This window comes from Centropristis striata, chromosome 19, assembly GCF_030273125.1.
Source record: "Centropristis striata isolate RG_2023a ecotype Rhode Island chromosome 19, C.striata_1.0, whole genome shotgun sequence".
NCBI classification, from domain to species: domain Eukaryota; kingdom Metazoa; phylum Chordata; class Actinopteri; order Perciformes; family Serranidae; genus Centropristis; species Centropristis striata.
The window spans coordinates 23176894-23202898 of NC_081535.1; the positions used below are offsets into that span (position 1 = coordinate 23176894).

The window sequence follows — 26005 nt, forward strand, 5'->3', positions numbered from 1 at the left end:
AGAGAAGTGGGTATGAGGTCCTTATCCATAGTCATTGCATTGCCTATAGTAGAAGTACCATCTCAGAAGTTGAGTAATTAAAATAGACAATTGACAATAATTTTCATTCATGTGCCTTTGGTGAATCCAAACCAACCCTTTAAAGCACCAATGTCACATAATAACATAAGCCGATCAAGGCAATGGAAGACCAGCAGCTCCTGTGTTTTGTGAGGTAAATTTGCTGGTTTTGTCAATGGAATCTAGTGGCTTTGAAGAGAGGGTAGAGATAACAACAGCTTTAGTTTGCAGAAACTTAAACAGGGCTCCCTGGTGGCAAGCTAAAGCAGTGAAAATAATTCTAAATATAACACACTTAAACTGATATTGATTTTTTAAGTGCCTAAAATATGTTTATCTGCTGCCTGATAATATTTGCATACATTTACTTAAGTAACATTTTCAATGCAGGACTTTTACTTATTTTTTATTTATTTTTAACAGTGTTGTATTTGGGTCTAAATTCTTATTTCACAACTCTCAATTTGAGGATCAGAAAGACTTTTCTGATGACCTCAGGAATCGCTGATTGAGTTAAAACATTTGCCTGCTGTAGCTATTTATCAAGTTGGAAGGTACCAACTTGATAAATAGCCTATATTTTATTTTTCTCTTAATGTATCCTATTGGAAAACTTCGTAAATCTTGAAAGTATAATAAATAGATGGCCACATTTTATTTATACTACTGATTAAAATTATACAGTGTTCTTCAAAGATAACAAAATATAAAGAAATGGAGTATTTAGAATGATAACCAAATAAACTACATTTGCAGTTCAAGTTTTTTTTTTTTTTAAATCAGCAAAAAAAAAATGTTGGTGCTCTACTCATAGGGTCAATACTTACATGCATTCTGTTCCGTAATTGGAACAATTGATGGTTTATTATCTATTGTCTATTTTGCGCCTGCCTATTTATTTTTTATTATATTTTATGTATTTTATTTATTTATTTATTTATTTATTTATTTGCGTTTTTGTGTCTGGATCATTTGTTTTTTTATTTATAATAAATATTTGTTGTTTTTCTATTCATTTTCCCCTGATTTTGCTATAGAAATGGAAGTGGCCCGGGGTGGTAATGTGCCGTCCAACTCAACAGGGGGCGGTAGAGCACCTTATAGTATATTGTCAACCCCTGTTAAATTATCAAGAAGAAGCCAGAACCTCTCGCTGGATGTAACTGCATCGAGACAGAAATAAATATTGTAAATTAAATTCTTTAAATATTGTTTTATCAGTTTTGCACAATGAGCGGGATACCAGGGACCGCCGTCGTCCAGGTAACCAACTTGTCCTCGGCCGTGAGCAGCGAGCAGATGCGCACCCTGTTCGGGTTCTTGGGAGACATCGAGGAGCTGCGGCTCTATCCGCCCGAGTAAGTGCAACCTACCGCGGCATGGCGAGCTAGGCAACACCGCGGATTTGCGGCCTTTTTTTGCGGTTCTCGAAAACATGCAAATTAAGATGTAATAAATAACTAAATGGTATTTTTATGCTTCTCCTTTCCCTCACAGCAATGCCCCTCTGTCTTTCTCGTCCAAAGTGTGCTATATAAAGTACCGAGACCCCTCCAGTGTTGGTGTGGCGCAACATCTCACCAATACTGTTTTTATTGACAGAGCTCTCATAGTAGTGCCATGTGCGGAAGGTGAGTGCAACCCGTTTCGTTTAAAGGTATAAAAATTAAATATCTGAGTTGTCTCAGTGGACTTGGCCTCCTCCCCCTTGAACCCAACAGTGTTGTTGTTTTGGTTGTTTTGTTTTTAATTCACATGGGAAATTGGCAAGTTGTGCCACTGGGTATTTCTGATTTTAGCCACTTTTTGAGACAGGTGACTGGTTGTATCACTTCTATAAAACCCTAGATATATATATTTTTTAAGAGCCTAGCTTTAGGGTTTCAGTTTGCTCTCACAAGGTGGTGTCCTCAGTTCACATGAATGTTTTTGAAGCTGCATTATTTACCTCACTGTAAACACTGGATTGTCTGGAACAAGTGTATTTGTAAGACATAATGTTTCATGGAAAATAAGTCCCATCATGGCATCACAGCTAACTTATCCCCTTTCTCTCTCTTCCATTTTTGCTTCTCCTTTTCTTTAAAATTCCCTCCCCCTTTTTGGTGCCACTGTTGTGTACAAAAAAGAAATGATATCACCTCTAACTTGATGCTTTTTGTCCACGTGACTTGGTGCTAGATGGCTACTGAGTTTATTAATTTGGTTTTGTATGTTTTTTCTGTGTGATTATGTGTGCATATCAGATGACTAGACTGGCCCAGCTGTTACACTACACTAGCCTGAGTCAGGCATTGTTTTCCAAGCCACTATCCCCGATCGGGCCAACGCAGCCTTCAAGGGGGAATGTGACCAGGAGAATAGCCCGCTGAACCTTCCAAGATGGACACCTTGTCTCTTTTTATTTATTTATTTTTTCTTTTGGTTTGTTTCCTTTCATACTTTCCCATGTTGTCCACTCTCTACTGTCTCTATCTAGAAAACTACAGTATTGCTTATCTCTAGCTTTGTGTTTATATTTGTTATTTTGGTTTGTTGTTTTGATTATTGTCCAACCCCCACCCCCTCTCTCTTTCTGCTACAGCTGCAGCTTGTGTGTGATTGAATTCTGTCCAGGTTGCTACGGCATACCGGTGGGATGTGTATCACACATGGGATGCTAGGAGGATCACTAACACTTTACTCTCTTGTCACCTACTCCTGTTGACATAGTGAGGGGCTAGACATTATAAAAGTGAGACCCAGTAGAATTTTGTAACTATCACCTGTGCTGTAGTAAAAGGTTTTTTTCCTCACATTACTTCATTACAGCTCTGCTATGGATGTTTAGTGTTAAATAATAGCACAGTCACTCTCCATTCAACATCATTTTCTCTTTTAACTTCGTGACACATGCATTAATGCTTTGCGTCGTTGAAATATATTTTGTAATTCACACTCAGGGCTTTCCAGCTATAATGAACTGAATTTGTAGTTATTTGGTTTCTTAACGTAGCTCTTTTCTACAGCTATGAAAGCAGCAGTTTTTAATCCAGAGTGGAATGAGAGAAAAAAAATCCTAATTGGTTGTTTTTTATAGCTAAGTCTTGGCTAACATTTCCTACAGTTCTTAAAATTGTTGTTCTTTTCTGTATCTGATGTCCTGTGTGCTATTAGTGATGCAGCCATTGGGGTTGTCTTGTGTTGCACACCTTTCCAACACTGCGAAACGATCGCCCCACGGAAAAGCGCCCATGCTTGATATCGTATGGTTCAATATGTTTCCAGTACAGGTGACCCATGCATCAAAGTGTTGACTCATTCTCTGCATTGTGTTTTTCTTTTCTTTTTTTGATCTATGAAAAGAGACCAAGGACAAAAAAAATCTTTTGTTTTTTGAAAAGAAGTTAAGATTTTCATTGAAAATGATAATTGAGCTTGACTAATTTAACAAAAGCAAAGTAAGGATGCTCGGTCTCCAGTAGTAGACAGTAGAAGACTTGTAGGTTGTTTGGGGAAGTGTATGCTCTCTTTCTTTCTAGAATACAGTGGGCTAATTGTGCAGACATAGAGGAGACAGAGAGAAGACTCCCTCTATTGCCTTCACTAATATTTGCTTCTGTCCTGCAGGCAAAATCCCAGAAGAGGCCAAGGCCTTGTCACTTTTGGCACCTGCCGCCCCGGTGCCCAGTGTGATTCCTGGTGGGGGACTGCTGCCAATTCCCACTCCAGCTCCACTTCAGAATGTGAGGCAGCATCCTTTGGCTTCTCGTGTGTTCACATCTTTAGGGATGGGCGAATTAAAGTCATTTGAAGTTTTGGGGGATTTCTTTCTATTGTGCCGAAAAAAGAATTCAAAGCTTTTGGGCTCAAAACCCAGTAGGGCTGGACGATATGGACCAAAAGTCATATCCCGATATATTTAGGCTGAATATCGATATATACGATATATATCCCAGTATTTTTTCACAAAGTGAGAGCAAATGTTCAGTCAAAGTCCAATCCAAGTATGAGCTGTCTCATTAGTTTTATTGAAACCGTTTATTTAAGTGAACATACTGTATAACAACAGGAATACCTTTTTTAAAAAAATCAAAGCTCCATAAAGTGCACATTTAAATACATTTTAAAAAATCTTTAAAAAAGCCACAGCTAGCCTGCAGCAAGGATCACAGTGCAAATTTGAATATATCAATATATGCGATATGGTCTAATTCCATATCACATTTAGAAATATATAAATATATCATTTATATCGATATATCGTCCAGCCATAAAACCCAGCAAACACATTGACATCTTGTGACTTGCAAAACTAAACACAACCCTTCAAGACCTCTCAAAGCACCACAAAACTTCTCTCATTTTATTAGTTGTAGTCTCATATGTGCATAATAAAAGTATATTATTAGAATTATTTTAATCCTGTATTTTAAGGAAAATATTCCTTCTCATTTAATCCTAAGTAATGCTTTTGATCAGAAGTGCTTGATTAAATGTAGCTGGTTATGTGCAGTATGTTACATTAAGACAGTAAACAAATGCAGTATCCACAAAGCATGCATAAACAAACATTTTGCAGTCACAAAACCTCAATATAGCCTGTCTATCTTATTGGTGCAGTTTAGGCTCGTTGTCACTGAAGTTATATTTTATCTTCATGGTTGATATTTATGTGTCATTTCATTTCACTCACAATGAGATGTGATGGAATAATGCTATTAAAATAAAATAAAAAAGCTTATCACTTGGTATCAAGACGAGATGTTATCATACTTCTTATCTCTCTAGTGTGTGTCACCATATTTCACAGTTATTTTGAAAAATCTTCATAACTGTAAGTCACTGGTGACATTTGAAGCTTTGTATCAAATGAGGAATCCCTCATGACTGACAAGAATCACTAGTACGAACAGATTTGTTCTTAAGTGTACAAGTGATTTCGAAGAGCTTGCAAAATCATCAATTTCATTCATTTAAATTTTGAGTTGTGCAGTTTTTCACCAATAAATTGTATATTTCATTACTTGGAAGCGATCTTGAGTTTGAAAATTATTAAGTAAGAGAAAGTTAAGATAAGATTATGAAATATTCTGGCATGAGGCTGTTGCAATGAAACGAGCTCCAGTATCGTTCACTTATCTCAACTTGTCTGTTTGCCATGTAACCAAAACCTGTGTGTTTGTGTCACACCTGCAGCTGAATCTTCCCATCGTGAATCGGATTTCAGCTGCTCTGGACCCCACAGCATCAGCACACAACCAGCCCCCCCTCATGGGAAATGTGGATCCCTCAAAAGTCGATGAGATCAGGAGGACGGTCTACGTCGGCAACTTGAACTCACAGGTAATAAAATGTCAAATCTACTTACAATAAGAAAAATATCTTTCAAAATTACTTTATTTATCCCCGAGGGGAAATTTAGTTACCGGTAGTCTGTTAGCTCTTGTCGAATGAGACAGCCTGATGGCTGTAGGAGCGAAGGATCTTTTGAATCTCTTTGTCCTGCAACAGAGAGAGAGGAGCCGTCCACTGCTGTTTTTTGGTCCATAAAGGTTTTGTGTAGCGGATGATCTGGGTATTTCAGGATGGCCTGGAACATCTTAACAGGTCATCTCTCCACCACCTCCTCCAGTGTGTCCAACCTGGCTCCAACCACAGAACCAGCTCTTTAGACCAGTCTGTCCAACCACCTTGCATCTCTGTGTCTAATGCTGCCTCCCCAGCAGACTGCAGCATAAAACAACACACTACCACCACAGACTGATAAAACATCTGCAGCGTCTCACTACAGATGTCAAAACTTAAGTAGAAACCATCTTTTTTTAAATTTTCAAGCAATCATGTCCCTCATTCATGTTGCAGTGCAACATGCTTTATTTCAGACCACCACTAATAATGCACAGAGCCAAGTGCTTCATCACTAGAAAAGATAAAGACAGCATCCAAGGGCTATAACATGCAGTAAGATATGTACTATAAGCCATTAATCAGTGGAAATGTCTTGATGGAGCACTGTGCTCCGTGTAAATGCATGTACATATGAACTTTTTTTTCAGTTATTCTGGTTATAGAAATGCAACTTATGGTGTTTAATTGCTGTTTTACTGGACAATTAGAATGAATTACTGCAAGAATGTTGTCTTTCATTGTAATTCATCTTTCTTCCCACAGACCACCACTGCAGATCAGCTGTTGGAGTTCTTCAAGCAGGTGGGAGATGTAAAGTTTGTGCGAATGGCCGGAGATGAGACTCAGCCGACGCGATTTGCCTTCGTAGAGTTTGTCGAGCAGGAGTCTGTTGCTCGAGCCCTGACCTTCAATGGAATCATGTTCGGAGACAGACCGCTGAAGTGCGCATTATTTTTTTAATTGTTTTTTCTTCTGATCATCCTACAGAGCAGAGCAGTAGTATAGCATCAACATTGTAAATCAAGAAATGCATAATTTATTTACTCTGAATGGGCCTCATTAACCAATATCTTAATTTATTTTCTTCAGAAAAATCTACATCAGATTAATGAAGGTGCACTTAAACTGCAGGACTGTTAGTGCCTGTGTTCTTATAATGATGAATCCCATATCCTTGTCAGTTCAAAGTGTGTGCCATTTGAACTTAATTAGCAGGTAAATGCATTGTTATTGCCAATAAAAGAGTTTGTGACTTCAGGGCCACATGCTCACTAGGAAATTAAAAGCAAAAGTTGGGAGAATTATGTCAAGAATGCCCCAAAAAAGTACCAAGAGAGTGGAGCACTAGACTCCAAATGTAAACATTTTTCAAAAGTTTTGAAGAAGAGGTACGTCTGAGAAAGTGAACGGCAAATGAGCTGTCATAAAAAGTAGCATCAGTCATGAATAGAAAAAATACACACACACACACACACACACACACAGACAAAACAAGTTTACAAGATTCTAGATTCATAAATTCTGTTGACAAACATTGGTGACAATTGCATAAGAAGAAATATACTTGTTTGGTGAATGAGGCCCAGTGTTAAAAATTACGTGGATCATAACAAACAACCAAATACCCGTTTAGTGGTTTGTGTCAAGTGATTTTATTTTATCTGCTGCAGGGTAAATCATTCCAATAACGCCATAGTAAAACCCCCAGAGATGACGCCACAGGCTGCTGCTAAAGAGCTAGAAAGTGTGATGAAGCGGGTGAGGGAAGCCCAGTGCACCATCGCTGCTGCCATCGAACCCGGTAGGTTTTACTTTACTGCATGGATCAAGTTTTTTTTCATCGTAATAGATTAAATGAAGTAGTTCTGATGTTGAGCCTGCTGTTCTCCCTGTAGCGGACATAAAGAAACGCTCCTCCAGTCGGTCCAGAAGGTTACGTCGGTCCCGCACACGCTCACGTTCCCGCTCACACTCAAAGTCGCACAGGAAAAGGTCACGCTCGAAACACAGGTGCCCAACTCGTACTCAGAGCTTTAACTTGCTTTGGTCAAACTGCATGATTGAGTCCAGTGAGTGACTTTTTTCCTCATCTTGTTGGAGCAGACCGGCAGCAAAGTCTTGGCCAAGAAACGACTCCCACAATGCCCGAAGCGCCAACAGGAGGCGCTCTCGCTCCAGAGACAGGAGACACAGTCGCAGTCGATCAAGGTATGTTGGAAAAATGACACAAGGCATTCTCTCAAAGTGACTGATTTTACTTTGAAACAAGTCCAAAATAGTAATTATTTTAAGATATTTCAGCCCTGTAGTTATAAACTAAATCACATAATGTATAATCGGCAAAACAAAATCTGTCCTTCTGTAGTGCAACACTGTTATCCAGGGTTTCCCGGAAAACCCGGAAATGTCATGGAATTAGTTAAATCCATTGAAGTTTTGAAGGAGTCATGGACTTTATTTCCTGTCACTGTTGACATATCTTAACTTAGCTTTAATATGAGTCAATGCATTACTTTTTACGTTTGCTATCACGTTTGTTTGTTTTTCTGTTGCATCTTTCCAACATTCTTATTTTGTGGCATTGTTTTCCAGATGAGCATTCACTTGGTAATGGAAATGTTATTATAGGTCCTTGAAAGGTCATGTAAAGGTTTTTCTCTGCTTATTGCACTAGAGGTTATCAGGTACTTTATTAGTCTAGTAGGTGCCTGAATTTGGCTCCATGGGGAAAAAGATATCCTATTATCTTATAAAGCTTTGATATAGGCATTGCCACATTTCTCACTCTCCACTTAAAGTACATAACCCAGTAATTGTGTTGTTCTCAGGGGCCACAGGAAGAGGAGTAAGGATCCGTCGCGGAGCCCTCGGAGGAAAGCCAGATCACCCTCGCCAAAAAGGTAAATTTATCACTTGTCATCCTCTCAAACTGTTAAGAGATGTTCAAGATGCTCTTAAAGGTGCAGTGTGCAGGATTCAGTGGCAGCTCATGGTTTGGCGGACTCTACAGTGGCCTTCAGGTGATTCAAATAATAATTAATAAACTTGGAATTAAAATACAAAAAATACAATGGAATTGTATTGGGATTAAATTGCGCATTGAAATTGATAATAACAAGCACATACTAACTTATATTTTATTTTCACAATAAATCTGATGTGAAATATTTTGAGGGAATTTAATTTTGTAGCTTGCTGTTTTGTTTGTACATTGCACATTATATTATATTACATTACATTAGTCACTGTATAGCTTTAAATATTACTTTTTTTTTTCTTTAATTTCACTTAAAACTGAGAAAATACTAAAAATAAAATACTCAGTACTTCACTTACAGTGTCTACTTACTTCACTTAAGTACCTAATACACACAAGTGTATACAAATAAAGGCTTTACCATGGGGTTAATTCATATAGATTATTTATTTATTGAATTAACAGAAAACATGCTGTATTGAAAAATATATAGCTTTTCGAGAAATGAAATGACTTATAACAGGAGGGAACCACCAGGTGATGTAAAAAACAAAATTATTTTTTGTTTCAGGTAATTAGACTCTAAGAAAAACATAATTGCCAATATCATATTCCAAATAAATCCCTCTAAATCATTGGTCATTTTAAGTCTCTTTTACATTTGTCCAACTGCTTTTCCCATGTCCTCTATGTCTTTCCTTTTGTTTATTTGTTTGTTTTGGCTTCTTCCAGAGGTAAGAAAGACAAGAAGAGGGAGCGCAGCAGGGACAGAAGGGACTGTTCCACATCCAGGAAGAGGAGCCGCAAGGACGAGGACCGGATAAAGAGCAAGTCCAAGCCAATGAAGGTAATAAGTCTCACACATTAGGGACAAATCTGTGAGTCAGCACTCACCATGCAGATACTGCGGATCATTTGCTCGCCATCGAGTGGGCAGATAAAGCCGTCACACTGACTGATAGTTTGATGAGCCGAGCTTTGTCGCACTAAAAGACTTCTCAGGTGTGAGATGGAAAAATGTCCCACTGCATGTCTGCAGATCTGCTTCCTGTCCTCAGCAGACCCCACCACCAGTAACCTTGTTTCTTTGGTGAATCTTTTCACTCTCAGGCATCAAACTGTGTGAACACCGACCTACTTTGTAAAGTTTACAACAAGATCACACAAAGGCGATAGCCGTTATGTAAAAGATGAAACATTTTAGACTTATCACATTCATCCATCTCTGCCGTCGATAACAATCAGACCATTTGTTCGACAAACGATAGCTGAGAAAATGCTCCCTTCAGTAACCACAATAAACCTAATACCAGTTTTCAGAGTTGCGCTACAGAGTCTGTACATGTTTGTTGTGTTCACAGTTCACTTAAGTGATACTCCACCCAAAATATTTTCTTAATAACAAACAATCTCCCCATGCAGGCTTTATTTCCATATCCTCATTGCAGAAAAGCTGCTACAGCTAAAGAAAAACGATTAAAACATCCATAGAAGCATCTTCGTCATGCATCTATGAACACCACAACTTAGAATGACAGTACGACAGGATAAACACTATTAGAAATCAACTTTATTATAGAAACAGAGTGATGGATGACTCTTTGGCTGACAGAGCTATTGCTCTGACGCACCCCTTTCTATTTCCTCGACTGAGTGGAAATGTGATATTTTCACATCACGGATGATGAAGAAAAGCCTTGAAATGTGAGTCTTTCAGGTAAAACATGAGACTTGACTTGTAGGCAGTTAAAAGAGTTCAATGTGGAGCTGAGATAAGAAAAAGCAGGAACTTCATGCCCACGAGAATACAGAAGTCAAGTTGAATACCGACCATTACTAGGCACTATCATTGTGTGTGTGTGTGTGTGTGTGTGTGTAAATAGAGATATGTAGAGAATGGTCCTAGTTTTTCAGTGTTAATTCACTATTATTTGAAGTTTTAGTTTAGAGTGTCCTTGTGTTTTGTGATTCTTGCATGTTTTGACAGTGTCAAATGTCAATGTTGAACAGTGCTATTTCTCAGTGGGATTGATAATGTATTTATCTGTCTTTGTTCCAGGTCTAGTACTAAGTTTATAGCTAGGGCTGTGCAGAGTAGTTCAAAGCCTCAAGCTTCATTCATAATGCTGACATCTGACTTTTAATTTAACATTTGAATGCGGTGCAGCTTTTGTTTATTAACCCAGTACTTCTGCACAGTTGCACATAAAGATTTAGCTACACTAATACTAATAGTAATACTGTTATACTGTATTGGATGTAAATGGATTGTAATTATTTCAAAAAATCACAGAAGGTTTTTATCTAACAAAACATTCATCTTAAACACATATTTTTTGGCATTTAGCCTTTCAAGAACAATTTATAAATAACACAAAGAGAGGCTTGTACCTGTATTCACAGGAAACTGATGAATTATATTTATTAAAGAAAGTTGATTTTGTCAAAAGAAAAGAGACTTAAATACTTGAACCCAATTAATTTTTTAAAGTTTTTGTTTGAGGATTGTTTTTGTTAGTGTGATGATGTTTTGACATTTGAAAACCTAAATAGAAGCTTTGATGTAGAAAATTATGTCATGTCTTTGCTTTGTATGGACTTTATAAGGTGGTAGTACCACAAGAATAATTATTCTCCCCTAATAACACTTATATGGTCTGTTCCTACATAACTACCACCTTATAAAACCCATTTTATAAAGCATATTAAGATCATAACTCATATACAACAACTTCCTTACTTACTACTAATAAGCAATAATTCTGAGGTTACTGAGGGAAAACTCTTAGTTAATGGCTTACTGGTTGTATAATAAGGCCCTGCAGAATAAGGCATTAATCAGTACGGTAACACTTTCTATGAAGACTACATCTATAGTGCATTATGAGCGCATTCATAGTGAATTATAATGCTCATTATAATCAATCATATGATGCCATAAGTATAAATAAATGATCAATGTATGCTTTAGGTAAAGTGAGGTTCATATAGACACATCTATAATGCAGTATAGCTAATCATGATGTTTCATTGTTGGCATTAAGTAAAGTGTAACACATTTTCATGCATTTAAAAGAAGCTATGCTGCATCATAAGTCATTATTTATACTTATGGCATCCTATGAGTCCTTATAACAATTGATTGTTGAGGTGTGTGTATAGAGGGGTATGAGTAGTTGTAATGTATTATAAGCCTCATCAGTCAGCCTGTAGTTTATAACCAGTCAAGAGCACTCATAAGACACTTGGATTTATAAGTCATTATAAGCTATATTTATAACTGTTGATATAGTGCATCATGAAGCTTTATATGTGTTTATGAGTGCAGTCATAATGCATTATGATTGATTATAATGAGCATTATAATTCACTATGAATGCGCTCATAATGCACTATAGATGTAGTCTTCATAGAAAGACTTAATAATGACTAATAAAGAGCCAATAAGGTACTAATTCCCATGCTAATTAATGTTGAATACGTGTACCTTAATATAAAGTGTTACTAAAGTTTCCATAACGGTACATATCAAACAACGTATAGAGCAATATTGGCCGATAATATCTGTCAACTGTATATCTTTCAGGCTCTAGTGATAACATGGCAGGTAGCCCTGAACATGGAAAAAGATGAGACCAATTTCAATTTACATGACCTCACAGAATATTATTTACAGATACTAGATGGCTGGATCTTCTATTAATAGACAGACAGTGAAAATGCATCTGCCGGCCATTGTTTTGTTTCATAAACAACTAATTAAGTAGCTTTTGGCTGACCAGGTTTCATTATAACTTTCAGGTGGAAAGGGACTACGACAGAGAAGAAAAGGAGGACTATGAAAGTGACCGAGAAGGCTCAGTCGCACTCAGTGAGGACATGATGTCATCACCCTGCGCCCAGCATAACGGCAGCTACAAGTCCCACAGTGACGAGTACGCATCTGTGGGTGCAGACAACTCCAAGTGACTATTACAGCACCATGTAAACTAATCAATCGCATGTGTATACGCTCACATACACCAGATCACCACTCACAACAGCGTCATCATCATCATCATCATCATCATCTCCCGTCGTACAACCTGATTTTTACAGCACATTCTCAGCAACACATGCATCCTGTAATTCAGCTCATTTTCAGAATCCCACTTAAAGGGCAAGTGAGCACTCGGTTCAGCAGAGATCGTCCCATCTGTCCTGTTTTTAGTAGGAAAGATGAAGATTTTATCATGCAGAAGGTGCACAGGTGCAAGTAGAAGCTTCCCAAACACAAGGTTGTTCTGTTAAATTGCATAATATTTTACAGCTGATATTGTGTCCACCTACACACAGTAGTTGGTGTGAGTTAATTTCTTTTGTTGGGTCGCTTTCACATATATAGTCTGACATTCTTTTTCTATTGGACAGAATATGTCAGGGAAAGAGCTGGAACTTTTTCGCAGACTTTAATGTTTTCTTGGAGTTTTTTCACTTTTTTGCAGCATTGATCTGCTGTGCAATTGAATCCATCTATCGCTAAATAATTTGAAGACTTTGTTGTTTTTGTGTGATCGTCTGACTTTTAATGTCTTCATTAGACCACGTCTGTCCACGAGTCATTTTTCAACCCTGTTTGTCTGATATTGACTCTCAAATTTCCGCCCAGATTCAACCCAGAATGCACTGTGTTTTGGTTCACTTCCTTCCTTTGGTTCACACTGTGTTGTCACCTTCAGCAAAATTAACTCTGGTGCACTTGGAAGCAAATAGAGACCGTGATATATATATATATTTTTTTTAGAGGTTCTATGGTCTGTACCAGAGTTTAAGCGTTCACACCAGCAAAAACCAAACAGACTATCCGACAAAACGCACCAGAGTTCATTTTAAACAAACCATACATCTCAGGTGTGAAAGCACCCTTAGTCTTTCTGTATAGATCCTAAAAATCATCCCACCCCAGCAGAGACGGGGAAGATTAATGTGCAGGCACTGAAGCAGCTTCAAAGCTTTTAAAACTCCTCATAATCTCGTAGCAGAGACAACAGGAAAAGCAGAATATTTGAATCCAGATTTTAATTGTAGCTTTTTCCTCTGACACATGGATATTACCTGATGAAAAAAAATCCTCATTTCGCCCTCCATCCTGCAGTGACATCCTGACCACACACTTTAATAGTCCAAAAAGCCTTTTAATGCCTCTTATATGTTTCCACTGCTCTGCTCGGCTTGAGTCACTATTTTTGTACCACTATTCAGTACACCTTCAGTGTGTGTGGAATTTTCAAATGTACAGCATAGTTTTGCAGGCTGCAATTTAAAAAAAAATCTGTATATACTATTGAATGTAGCTTGGCTATTTAAAAATGTTTGTGCAATTTTGTGCAGGATGTCACACTACTGACTACAATTCTCTTTGACCAATCGGTGCTCTGCAGTATTTTAACTCCACCTTCTAGTATCAGTTCAGCACACATGCAACCTCAATCAAGGTGGTACCAAGAAAAGTACCAGATAATGGGTACTGTCAACATTTTTTGCCCATAAAAAACAAAATAGAGTGTAAATATGTCATAAAATCATCAGTGTTTATACTACTGTAGTATGTATGCATTCTCCTAAGAAATGTTTTATCTTCATATTGCAAAAAGCAATATGCAGCAACAATCTACAGGGACAGGGATAAGCTGTATCATATATTATGCATAATTTATTTGTGAGATTAGAGCAGCAAAGAGTTTTAATTGTTTCTGTATGCTAAACAAGTTGGATTCCCAAATGAGTCGGTGAAACAAAAAGGAGCAAACAAGAGTAAGGGTGCAAAAGAAGTGAAGACATTTAATCTGCTCAGTATGTGCACAAATGCGGGCATCAAAAGAAAAAAAGGCTAATCTAGACTGCAACGCATTTCAAGTTTGTTACACTTCTTCAGGCAGCTTAATACAATTTGTTGACATTTTAACAGCCTCCTTTTTTCAATTTTGCATGTCTGAGGCTGTCTTACAATCTAAACTACATCAGTTTAAACATGGCTCCAAATAGTTTGAATAACAACTAGGACATGCTTTCTACCAGAACTATGCAAATCCACCTCATACCTAACATCTCGTCACCCATACCTGTATAAAACTGCAAAGCGAGGAAAGATCTGTTACTGGAGTCCCTGAATCTCACCCAACCTAAAAAATGTGTATTTATAAATCAATATAGAGCTACAGCTCATAGTTATCGAACAGGTTAATGTTTTAAGAATCGTTATAGTTTGTTCGTAATGTCTATCTGTCCACACAGATGCTTCTGTCTGCCTCTTGAGGGTAAAGTAACTACAGTTTCAGATGTAACTGACTGAATTCTGAGCAGCAAAATTTTGTTTTTAAGGCTGTTTCACATGAGATTCTACTTCAGGCACACCAAAAAGCCACAGAACCACTAATCAAAACAAAGCTCTTACCGCTTTATTGGTTAAATACTATAATACTGATACTTTTAGTCGAAATGTTCTTCTCTTTGACATTTTTTGACAGCTTGTGTATGGTTTTTCCTCTTTATTCTGCTGCTCTGGCTTGGTGTGCCTCTGACAGCAACTTCCCAATTTTTGCATGCGTAAGAGTGAAACTAATGGTTCATTTCATATTTACACATTTCTTCTAGGTGTCAGAACATAACAGCCCCTCTTAGTGTTTGGATAAAATTAAAACAGTAAAAAAACAAACAAGGCTTGCCCTATCTCACACTGTTCCAATTTGAGGTGGTGTTCTTTTAAATTTTCCCAATCTGAAGCCTATTTTTCCGATTTTCCCAACATCACATGAATGTAGCACAAATGCCCTATGTTGCAGTGTTAATAAAAGTGTAAAAATACTTAGTGTATCTGCCCTTTTATTCATATCTGCTCCAAAATATATTGTATTCTTCCTACCCTGAACCTTCCAATAGGTTTCATGAAAATCCTGCCTGTAGTTTTTCCATTCTCCTGCTGAAAAACCTCCTTGGCTGAGGTAAAAATGCTCATTTGCCCTTTTGTGTGGTGTTAAACAGTGATATGAACAAGTTCTCTGTTCTGCACCATTTCTCTCTGTCAACTTGGACGTCCTGCAAAATAAACACTGTTAATTTTAAGACTTGAAGTGCTGTGATGATAAAGCAGAATGGTATTATACTGTTTATGTTTACGTGTAACACTAATATATATATATATATGTATATATATATATATTTTTTTTTTTTAAGATCCATTTCTCATTTGGTCAATACATGGGTTTTATTTTCTGTTTTTCGTGGTTGTACATTTCTTTGTTTTTTTATACTTCTGATTGGTTGCAACAATGTATCATCTTCCTTTTCTTGTTATTGGTGTAATGCTGTGAGATAAAAAAAAAAAATATATATATATATATATATATATATATATATATATTTACGGTTTTATAGATTCGAAACAAGCCTATACTGTAAAAACAACAATGATGGTGGTGTGCAAAATGTCTGTCGGCTCATATTGCTCAACAAAGTGAGATGCAACCAGCGGTCTCGATGTCAGGTCAACTGCAAGCACAGAAGGGTCAAAAAGTGCCTAGACTCAGATTGTACAGAATATTCTAATAAAAAAATGGAGACTTATTGACAGATGCAACCTGGATTTATTGTTTAGGATGTTAAATAGCTAAAATTAATGAGATTTATATCTCATTACTTACTCATTACTCTATTTAAGTATTGTCTTTAGTAATTAAGTAGAGTAGAGTGAGTAGATGGAACGTTAATGGGACTTCTGTGGATTTGTCTTTTATTTAAATATTTGTCATTTTTCGGTGTTGCGGTTTCAGTTTGCAGTATCGTGATTGTGTCAAAAATATTTCTGCAAACTGGGATCTGTGTTTAAGTTTTGAGGAAAGCTTGTTATATTTTTTAAAGCTTTACTTTAAACAGGAGACTTAAATTCCACCTCGATGGCTTTTTGCAAAACTTGATTTGATTGTATGTTTTTTCCTGCTTTTCTTTTACGTACACAAAGCTTCAGTTTGAAGTGGTGAGCTTGTGACAAAGTTTAGTAAAAAAAAAAAAAAGCATTTCCAACACTAACAGTATGTAAAGAATTTTATTTTTTATATCCATGTATCCACTATGTGTTTGGTAAAGGCTGTAAACTATTCGTGGTTTGACTCCTGGGGGGATTGGGCACTTATTCGGGACTTGATGTAAAAGCTTTGGTAACACTTTTTTTGAAGAGCTTGGGTGTGTGTTTGTGGTCCTCCTCAGTTTGAAACTAACGATACATCTGATCTGTTTCCAAAAAACACTCAATAAAGAAACTTTTCATTCAGATATTTCTGCTTTTGTGCCCTAGCAGGTTTCCTGTTTTGGGTCTTTAAACTGGAACTTCTCCAAGAGGTGTTTCACTGTGAGCCATAAAGCCTGAATTTGCATAAAGGATACTTTAACGTGACTGCCTCTGAACCTTAATTTGTAGGATTGTTTTGCCTCTGTGACAGCTACAGCCCAATTACAACAAAAGTTCACATAAATATATAATAGGCGAGGATGATGAAGTGATGGTCAGATTCAACATAGCATCCTAAGGTTCTGCAAAAACACTTTCCTATCTGTTATTCAACACCATAACTTAGGAACAGAAGAGAGATTCTGACCCTATTTTACATTTGCTAGCCTACTGATTAGGTGATGTACTACAGTTTGCATGTTCTTCCTGTGTCAGCGTGGGTTTTCTCTGGGTTCTCCGGCTTTCTACCCCAATTCAAAGACAGGCAGGTTAATTGACACTAAAATTTTAAAACATAAATGGATAGTTCAGCGACCTGTCCAGGGTGTACCCCCCTCTCCCCCAATGCCAGTTGGGATTGGCTCCAGACCCCCTACGACCCCAGTTCAGATAGGCGGTTCTGGATAATGAATGAGTAAATTGGTGAGACTAATTTTGAGTGCAGTGACCATTATCTGCAGGTCTTTCTGTAATTAGACCTTACTATAGGTTGATAATTTAAAGCTGAAATAAATATGGGTTGATCAAAAATTATTTATTTCTAAATCTTGGACTCAGAATTTATTTTTTGATCACTAAAGTAAGAAAACTATTGCTACCCAATGAGGATTTTCCTGCATCGGAACTGCTAGAAGTGAAACAAATTTAATCTGTGTTTTAGTTGTAAAAAGTGCATTATCTGTACAGGATTCATGGCCCTCCTTGAACTGTGGTAATTGATAGATCTGTGCGGCTGGGTTGAAGATGTCTTTGCTATTTGTCATTCTTATGTAGCAAAGTCCACATGTGAAGCTTTGTCTACTGCCCAGGCTACATGAATGTGTAGAATGATATCAGAATTGCCTCTTTTCTCTGCTTTTTTGTGTTGTTCCAATGCAAACAAAAGCAATAAACATATGAATACGAAAGCATTTGTAATTGGAACAATTGTCTGGGAGAAGTGGTGCATTATCTGGCAGAAGTGCAGGTGTGCCAATATTTCTGGCCATGACTGTACATCTGCTGCAGACATGCATATTAACTGCAACATGGAGGAAGCATTACATTTCCGGCAGTAATTCTTATTTTAGCCCTGCTGGCAGCGTGGCTCTTAAAGTGGTAATGTAGAGTTAAAAACTGTACTTGTAGTATTGTTATTGATGGTTTAAGACTAAATGAATACATGCTGTTGACCTGCAACTACAAGTGAAACAGTATAACACCCAGTCAGTGTGATTCAAACACTGTCCTTTCCAAACTGCCGTCCATGATCGGACTGGTACTAAATTGCCTTATATAGTCTAATCTTGATTTTACCACAGTCAAGTCTGTGTCCTCTGGTTTGTTTTCCACGGCTTGGGTAACTGCCATATTCACCGGCACGCCCTGAGGCATCCCCTGCTGAAACATTTCCATCGTTGTATAATCACTTGAAAAAATGACGGCAGAGCTCTGAGGCTTTGTCTGTTGGACGTCTGAGAATGTTTCTGCAGTGATGTCAGGTGAAATATCTCCAGCTGCGTCCTCTGTGTCTGTTTGGATCCAGTTACAGATAATTTCTGGTGAATCTTCCTCATCTTCTGAGGCGTGGAGAAGCGGCAGCATTGATGGTAATGTGCTCACAGGGATCACATCTTCTTTTTCCACTATCTGAAGGCTGTTTGTGTCCCATTCTTCCACTTTTAGAGCATTAATGGACTCTAGTAGTTCCTGAGTGAAGTGAAAACAGTTTCCCCATTAGCTTGATTTGATTTCTTCATGGTTAAGATCGCAAACTTTAGGTTTTATTTGATGTCCAAGATGTTAGAACTGGACAGACACTTACCAATTCACAGGGTCGGTCTATTTTCTGCATTGCATTGCTGTTTCCAGGGTTAGGTATGCTTGGCCACAGAATGACTTTTGCTCTAAAGTAGGTAATGTAGAGTAAATATAGATGTTTACCCATGACAAAAATCAACAACAGCTTGGTTAACATACACGTCAGACAGTGGGTGTACCTTTTTATCATCGGAGATCCAAATATCAGCACAGCGGCCACAACTGCAAAGACTGTGATGACACCACTGAGGTTAGAAAACCCTAAATGGGGAAAAAGGCAAAAAAATAATATGTAATGTCATTCTTTGCAAATATAAGCATCAGAAATTCAATTTTTTTATGATTGATTAATGGATATAACCTTGATAATCGGTTTTAAAGAGACATGCTTTGCTCCGTACTCCTGATCCTGCCAGGGTGAAACCAGATATCTGGGCTTCGTATGCTGTGCCGCCTTTAAGATCCCTCAGTTTATAGCTGTTTAATGTTGGATCTACTGTGATATCTGCAATCAAAGAGTGACAGTTTTTAGCATATTACAGATGCAAATTAGACAGACTGGTCCAGACTTTGGCTCACTGCAGTGTCAGACCACTAAGCATTAAACCAAATGCTTATGCTGCAGTGTCTGTTACAAATAAAGTTTGCACATATTTATCAGCAGTTCAATTTAAGTCTGCCAATATTGTTCACAAACCTCTAGAGACGGTGCTAAACAAACCAGCTGGCAGACAGGAAATTCACTCACAATAATTCAGTCAGAGACTGTGTGTAAATGCTTAACTCAAAATATTAGCTACATTTTCTTTCCAGACTCAGACTGCAGGAGTTCTGGGCCAATTTATCCCAGATTCACCCTCCCAACAAGAAGAAATCTGGTCCCAGACGTTGGTCATTATTGATGTTCGGCTCACATTATCTGGTATTATGAGGGGTTTACAGATCCAGTGGATAAAGCTTACTTCTCTCTGTAGTTGTCCCTCTGTGGTGATACTCAGTGTAGTAGATTACGTAACCGAGTAAAAAGCCTCTGATGTCTTCCTCCGGGATAGAGGACCACTGCAGCACCACTGAGTTCAGAGTCACATTGTCGCTGCTGATGTTGGGAGCGCTGACAGGAGCTGTGGGAACACAACACAAGACTGTTTCTGGATAGAATCAGAAGAAACTCGAAATTAGATATGATCTTTGTCCTTGTTGTTCCGGTTTAATTCTATATAATGGCAATTCTGGTTGGTCAGTCCACCTCTTTGGTCCAGAATAAAATATCTCTACAACTATGTGATTGATTGCCATTCAATTGTGTACAGATATTCATGGTCCCCAGAGGATGAATCCTACTGTATTCACTGATCTCCTGGCTTTATTTCTAGAGCCATTAGCAGGTCAACATTTCACTTATCAAATAAAAATATCTCTACATCTACCAAATTGATTATTACAACAATTTAGTCCAGATATTTATGTTCCCAATGGGATGAATCATAAAGATTTTGGTGATCTCCTGACTTTTTCTGTAGTGCAATCAGCAGATTAATATTTGAAATGTCTCAACAACTCTTTGAAAATTTGTGTGAACCTTGGTGACTTTTAAACCCCAGGTCAAAATGTTATTTTTCCAGGATTTTGGTTTATCTTTCTAACTGTGTGTCTTGAACATTAGCCTTTCAACCTCACAGTTACACCAAAAACACACCAAACAGCAGCAAAGTGCTGCTCGCCACAATAATTATTTTTTGCTGCAGCCATGAAATGTGATCCAGGCAGGAAAAAACTCTTTGTATCATCGGTCAACATGTCGCTGGAGTCATAGGACTGCAAGTATTTTCTGGCTGCAATTTTGTCGCTTAAAGTTAAACTATCTGCAACTTTTAGTTGTGCCTTCAGCTCGCCGCTCACCAAACTTCACTGCTGCTTGGTGTCTTCTTGGCTTTTTAGTCTTGTTTATACAACAGTGGAAGGTTAATAGGCCTGTTACTTACATCCCTCAATGAAGTAGAACTGTGTCCTCCCATAGGTGCTCTCGCTGTTGTTGACATGCTTCATGTTGCAGGGGGGCTTTTGTGGCCGTGTGTGCAGAGTGAGGCTGTACCTCTCATACGGCTGCAAAGGCTCTGAGGATTTAAAATGACATAAATGGATGAAAGCAAAGGCAGGAAACTAAATGTCTTTAGTCACTTAATTAACTATTATTAACCCTACAAAATTATGTTTGGATATGTTTTATAAGATCACTTTAATTGTGTTTATTATCAACATAATGAGGAAACATAAGTTATCCTCCAAAGTAAGATATTTGTGTAAAGATATAAACAAAAATAACAAAAACAAGATATGAACAAAGGCTGGACTTTCACCAGCACTTCCATCAATTGAAGGAAACAAAAGATATTTCCGCACCTGCTGAAAGAGACAAGGTCCTCAAGTTTTCTTTGTTCTGATGAAAGGAGCTGTGGGCTGCTTTTCCTCCCGTCTTCATCCATTCCACAGAATAGCAGACATAGCTTTTGATGAGATTATCTTTCCAGGAGACAGTAAAAGATTTATTGCTGTGGACTGTCATGTTCAGCTTCCCGGTTATCATACCTGTGATGGCAAAACTTAAATGTTATTCTGCAGCTTTTATATGAATCATTGTGCCTTTACAAGTGGCAACTTCTTAGAGAATAAAAAAGTTTGATGACAACTCACTGGGCTTGTCTTCTCGCTCTAATATCACCCGACTTACAGCTGGGGAGGTGCTGGCGTTGTTCACAGCACTAATGTTGACATGATAAGCTGAGTGGGAGAGAATCAGTCTGATCTGAGGCTGAATGGTGTTCAGACTCTCACATGCCTCTCCTGACGCCTTCCATATCGTCACATAGTAGCCTTCATACAGCTCATTGGCAGGAAACTAACAAACACAGCCATTTTATTATCAAAATAACATCACCCCTGTTATATTTACTGTGGAAAGAAAACTTGAGGTGATAAAGAATTACCTTCCAGGCTAAAGAAAGCAGCCGCCTGCCTTTTTTCCCTGCAATGTCAGTTTCTTCAAGACTGACAATAACAGGCTGTGTGATCAGTTCTGAAAGAGGACATTCATTATTGTAATATCATAATTAATTAGCTTATTCTTCCAGTTCTTGGAATCATACAGATGTCATTTCCACATATATCTCACCACAATACATAAAAACAGCTACATTATATTTAGTTTAAACAAGACAGCTGACCTGATGGGACAGTGTGCTCTTCACTCCACGGACACTGTGAGCATTGTTTATTAGTTTCACACTGTATCTGCACAATGTAGACCAGTGAGGTGATTACATTGTTCACTATGCATTTCTCTCCATTTTGGCATCGCAGAGGTGGCTGTGAACAAAAAAGAAATTAAAGATGCTAATCTCATTCAGATCAAGATCTCTTCTGAAAGAAAACCACATCAGACACATTCACACACTCCTTCAAAGTTCAGTTAAAGGGGAACTCCATTGTTTGACACATAAAGGTCAGTTTACTTGTCATAAAATGTCCTAATCAGCTGGTGAAAACAGCTGTGTGATGTTCTACTGTCGCTGTGAAGGAAGCTTTATAAACTTTGTGTTAAGTGCTAATTAGCCCCTTTCAGACTGCTGTTTGAAGCTGCGATATTTACGCCTCTGATGCTTCGCCTGTTATCTGAATGTGCCAGAGACGTGATGGGGGACCAAGTGATCCAGCTCTGTACTGCCTTCAGAGGTAGTTACAGAGGCGTTAAATTGGCGAGACTGTTCGAGGTGCAATCAATGTCTGCAAGATGGAAAATATGTGACATACGTTATTTTACATACATTTTTCATTGGGGCATTCAAATTTTACTTTTACTAAATGTTAATTTTAAGAAGAGATGCTTTCTTGGGAGACAATATGTTTTATCATCTATCTCCTGCAAAAATACATTATAAGAACGTTTACTGAGGTATAAAACCAACGGAGAAGTAGGGTAAATCTCTCATAGACTTTCATACAATCTGACTTCTTTTTGCAGCCAGTGGAGTCGCCCCTAGTGGCCAGTAGAAAGAATGCAAAAATCATAAAAAAATAAAGAAAGAAAGAAATAAAGAAAAAAACCCAACAACTTTAAAGCAGAATTTTTCAAATGTTTTCCCTTTCCTGGGAGACATTTATATGCATATTTAGTTGTCTTCTTGTTGGTAAAGAGGACAAATGAACTCTTTCATTTCAATTATTTCCTGCAAAAACACAGGACACAAATACTAGTTGTATGTTGTTGCAAATTGGAGAGCATTATGTGTACAGACTTAACTGTTGATTCCATAAATATTTTCCACGCCTCAAAAGAGAAACATGCTTTATTCTGCTTGGATAAACATATTTATTTTTATTTTCTGTCCAAGTAATTTCACATTAAGTAAGGCTGTGATCTAATAAGAAGTTATCATTCTCTCTTTGAGATATTTATGATCAAAAATGTGTGTGTTAACAGATGTTCAACACTGACCTTACTCCATGACGGGCTACCCAGTGCTTTATATCTCACAGAGTAATTCATAACGGCCCTTATGTCCTCTTGTTGCCAGCTCACATTCAAAACCAGGCTTCCAGATTTGCGGCTGAAGGACACGCTAGCTGGAGGACCACATCGCACTGAAAAACAACTTTATTCAGTCAGAGGTTTATCATTGAAAAGAGGGAATTTAAAAGTACTAACATGTTTCTGGACTTACACAAGCTCTTTGGTGAACCTCTGAAAACTGCTCTTGTGCAATTTGTTGACTCGCTGTTTTCAAAAACCTCAGCGGTCATGTCATAGTTTTCATCTAAAGTGATCTCTTTAGAGATTTGGGTGATGTTGTAGTAAGCTCTGCAATATCTTTTATTTCTTTTAGGACTGTTTTGAAAAATGAGAAGTGTGTCATCAAAAATCATTACTAGTGATTAATAATTTCATATAAGAAAATGTTAGGGAAAAATAGTAAAACTTACTGCTGCTGTATGATGAGTGTGTATGTCTTTGCTGACTTGTGGTTTCCAGGTTTCCACACACACTCTTTACTATTACGTAAAATATATTTACCAAAACAATCTAAATCATGGATTCCATCTGAAAGAAAGGCAGTGTACATTAATGCAGTTAAGATTCAAAAGTAAGTTTTTTTCAGTCTGTAATCTGATTTTAGAGCTGATTATTCAGTGTTGGATGACTCGTATCTTTACCTGTGTGAATCCCACAGTGTTGATATTTGGAGGAAATGTTCAGCGACTTGCAATTCACTGGAATTGAAGATAATTTTCATGTGAAACTAGATCAAATCTTATTTCCTCAGTGTGTCATTTTTACAAGAATTCTTTGTCTCATAGCATAAAAAAAATTAAGATGTCACTTTTTTGAACAGCAATATGAAGAAATATTGTGATAAATAGTGTAAAATATCCTACCGTAACTTGAAGCTTGAGCGTGAGAGGAGTAGTAAACAAGAAGCAGACCTTGAATGTGAAGAAGAGCAGATAGCTTTTAAGTTAAATCTGACTTTAATATTAGATTATATATTTTAAAAAAGTTATTTGAATTATATTTAGTGTTTATAATAAAGTAGTTTACATAAAAATCCTCCAGAGCCCTTGAAATAAATTTGAAAAATGATTAAATTAATTTAAAAAAGGCAAATAAATAGGCCAAAGCCCTCCAAAAAACATGCAGAATATTATTTTTTCCTATAATAATAAAATATAATATAATAATTAATAATTATAATAATTTTTATTCAATTAATTTAAATTTGAAATGGTCTTTAATTAAATATAAGGACATATAAATAGGCCAAAGACCTAAAAGAAACCGTGGCAATATTTTTTTTGTCTATAATAATAGTTTAAAAAACTGATTATGTCATCTAACTCTTATTAATAATAATAATAATAATAATAATATTGTTATTATTATGAATTATAATCATTTCATTATATTATTATTTAAAATATTTTATTATTGTCTTTATTTATACAAGCAAATTAACCTACAAGTCATAAAATCATCAATCAATTAAGTGAAGAAAATATGATTTTTAGGAAATAAAAAATGTTTAAAAAAAAAGTTAAATCCATGTAGAATTAGGAAAAACTCTCAAGTAGCACAAAATAATAAGTCAACAGAAAAATTAAGAAAATTATAGACCACTTACCAAAGATGAGAAACTGTGAATGGCTTCCATAGGAGGAACATTTTGAGTCTAAAACATTTAAATTAAATCCCCGGGAAACCATGTTGCTGCCTGGAACTCACTGAAAGACTGAAACCAAGAAACAGAGAGTGGGTTTGACACAAATCTCACACCCACACCGAGCTGCCATTCACTGCCATGATGCACACAGTAGCTGCTCACTCAGAGTGAACAAGGAGGAAATATTTTTGGGGAGTTATTCAGTCAGCGCAGAGGGGCGGGGGTATCTTTTGACACACTTCATAAGTCATACATAGTGATATTCATCTGACAGTAGGTCCCTCTGTGTTTTCAGAAAAGTCATCTTCTTTCTACTTCTTCTTTCCATAAATAGAGTGGCTCAGCACGTACTGTTTCTAATAACACCTACACTACACAGGAGGAGGGGCCGTACACTGTAAAAAAAATTTTTTGAAAGGTGTTTTCCAGAAATGTACTGTATTTTCTACATTAAATGCAAATGCTATTAAAAAAGTAAATTATTTTCATAACAAATCTTAGCAGGACATTAAAACCTTAAATTAATATATTGGGGCATTATATAATAATAATAATAATAATAATAATAATAATAATAATAATAATAATAATAATAATAATAATGATATAACTCAACACCTGGTGAGGGTGGTGTTGAATTACAGTCGATTTTATGTAAAAAATACAAAAAAAAACAATACTTGTCAAACAATTACCATCATAATAAGGAAAATAAATAAAATTTAAATAGTTATTTTACAGGATTTTTCTTGTTTGTACATTAAATGCAAATGCCATAAATAAAAAAGTAAATTACTTTTATTACAAATATTAACCATAAAATAAAGTTGGAATCTGTACATTTAATATAATGGCACATTATAGATTTCTTTTTACAGTTTTTTTCATTGATTTGTGGTTTTGGATATTAAATTACAGTGAATTCTATATAAAAATCTATGTAAAAAAATACACATCATGTTGCTTACAGGTTTTCTCTTGGGGTTTTTTTCTACATTAAGTGCAAATGCCATAAAAACAATTAAATTATTCACAAATATTAATTAAACAAATAAAAGCTCAAATCAGTAAATTAATATAATG

The 26005-nt window shown here is 36.7% G+C and overlaps 2 protein-coding genes across 3 annotated transcripts; one reads left to right on the top strand and one right to left on the bottom strand.

The window, feature by feature from the left end:
• Positions 1–1078: 1078 nt before the first annotated feature.
• srek1 (splicing regulatory glutamine/lysine-rich protein 1) lies at positions 1079–16733 on the top strand. 2 transcript variants are annotated; one of them, XM_059357585.1, is made up of 11 exons: positions 1084–1418; positions 1558–1691; positions 3670–3785; positions 5239–5385; positions 6214–6392; positions 7122–7252; positions 7347–7461; positions 7555–7659; positions 8280–8351; positions 9161–9275; positions 12230–16733. In XM_059357585.1, the coding sequence occupies exons 1-11, from the start codon at positions 1291–1293 to the stop codon at positions 12395–12397; spliced, it is 1410 nt and encodes a 469-aa protein (XP_059213568.1). In that variant the 5' UTR covers positions 1084–1290; the 3' UTR covers positions 12398–16733. The 2 variants fall into 2 exon arrangements, with proteins under 2 accessions (XP_059213569.1, XP_059213568.1); XM_059357586.1 differs by lacking the exon at positions 12230–16733 and having other exon boundaries at positions 1079–1418; positions 9163–9224.
• A 113-nt stretch (positions 16734–16846) lies between these two features.
• Positions 16847–25052, bottom strand: LOC131992133 (interleukin-31 receptor subunit alpha). Its single transcript, XM_059357587.1, is given in 18 exon segments — positions 16847–18599; positions 18715–18796; positions 18890–18971; positions 19072–19215; positions 19673–19831; positions 20693–20824; positions 21111–21296; positions 21402–21606; positions 21695–21783; positions 21932–22073; positions 23203–23348; positions 23429–23592; positions 23688–23805; positions 23919–23975; positions 24141–24188; positions 24884–24968; positions 24971–25024; positions 25026–25052. Coding segments are annotated over 18 exon segments (2403 nt in total). The 3' UTR covers positions 16847–18116.
• Between the last annotated feature and the right edge of the window lie 953 nt (positions 25053–26005).

Bases quoted from the DNA above. Each gene is read 5' to 3' on its own strand.
- srek1 (XM_059357585.1), top strand. From the start codon at position 1,291: ATGAGCGGGATACCAGGGACCGCCGTCGTCCAGGTAACCAACTTGTCC. The intron at 5,386-6,213 runs GTAATAAAATGT...TTCTTCCCACAG, and splicing joins TCGGCAACTTGAACTCACAG to ACCACCACTGCAGATCAGCT. The intron at 9,276-12,229 runs GTAATAAGTCTC...TATAACTTTCAG, and splicing joins GCAAGTCCAAGCCAATGAAG to GTGGAAAGGGACTACGACAG.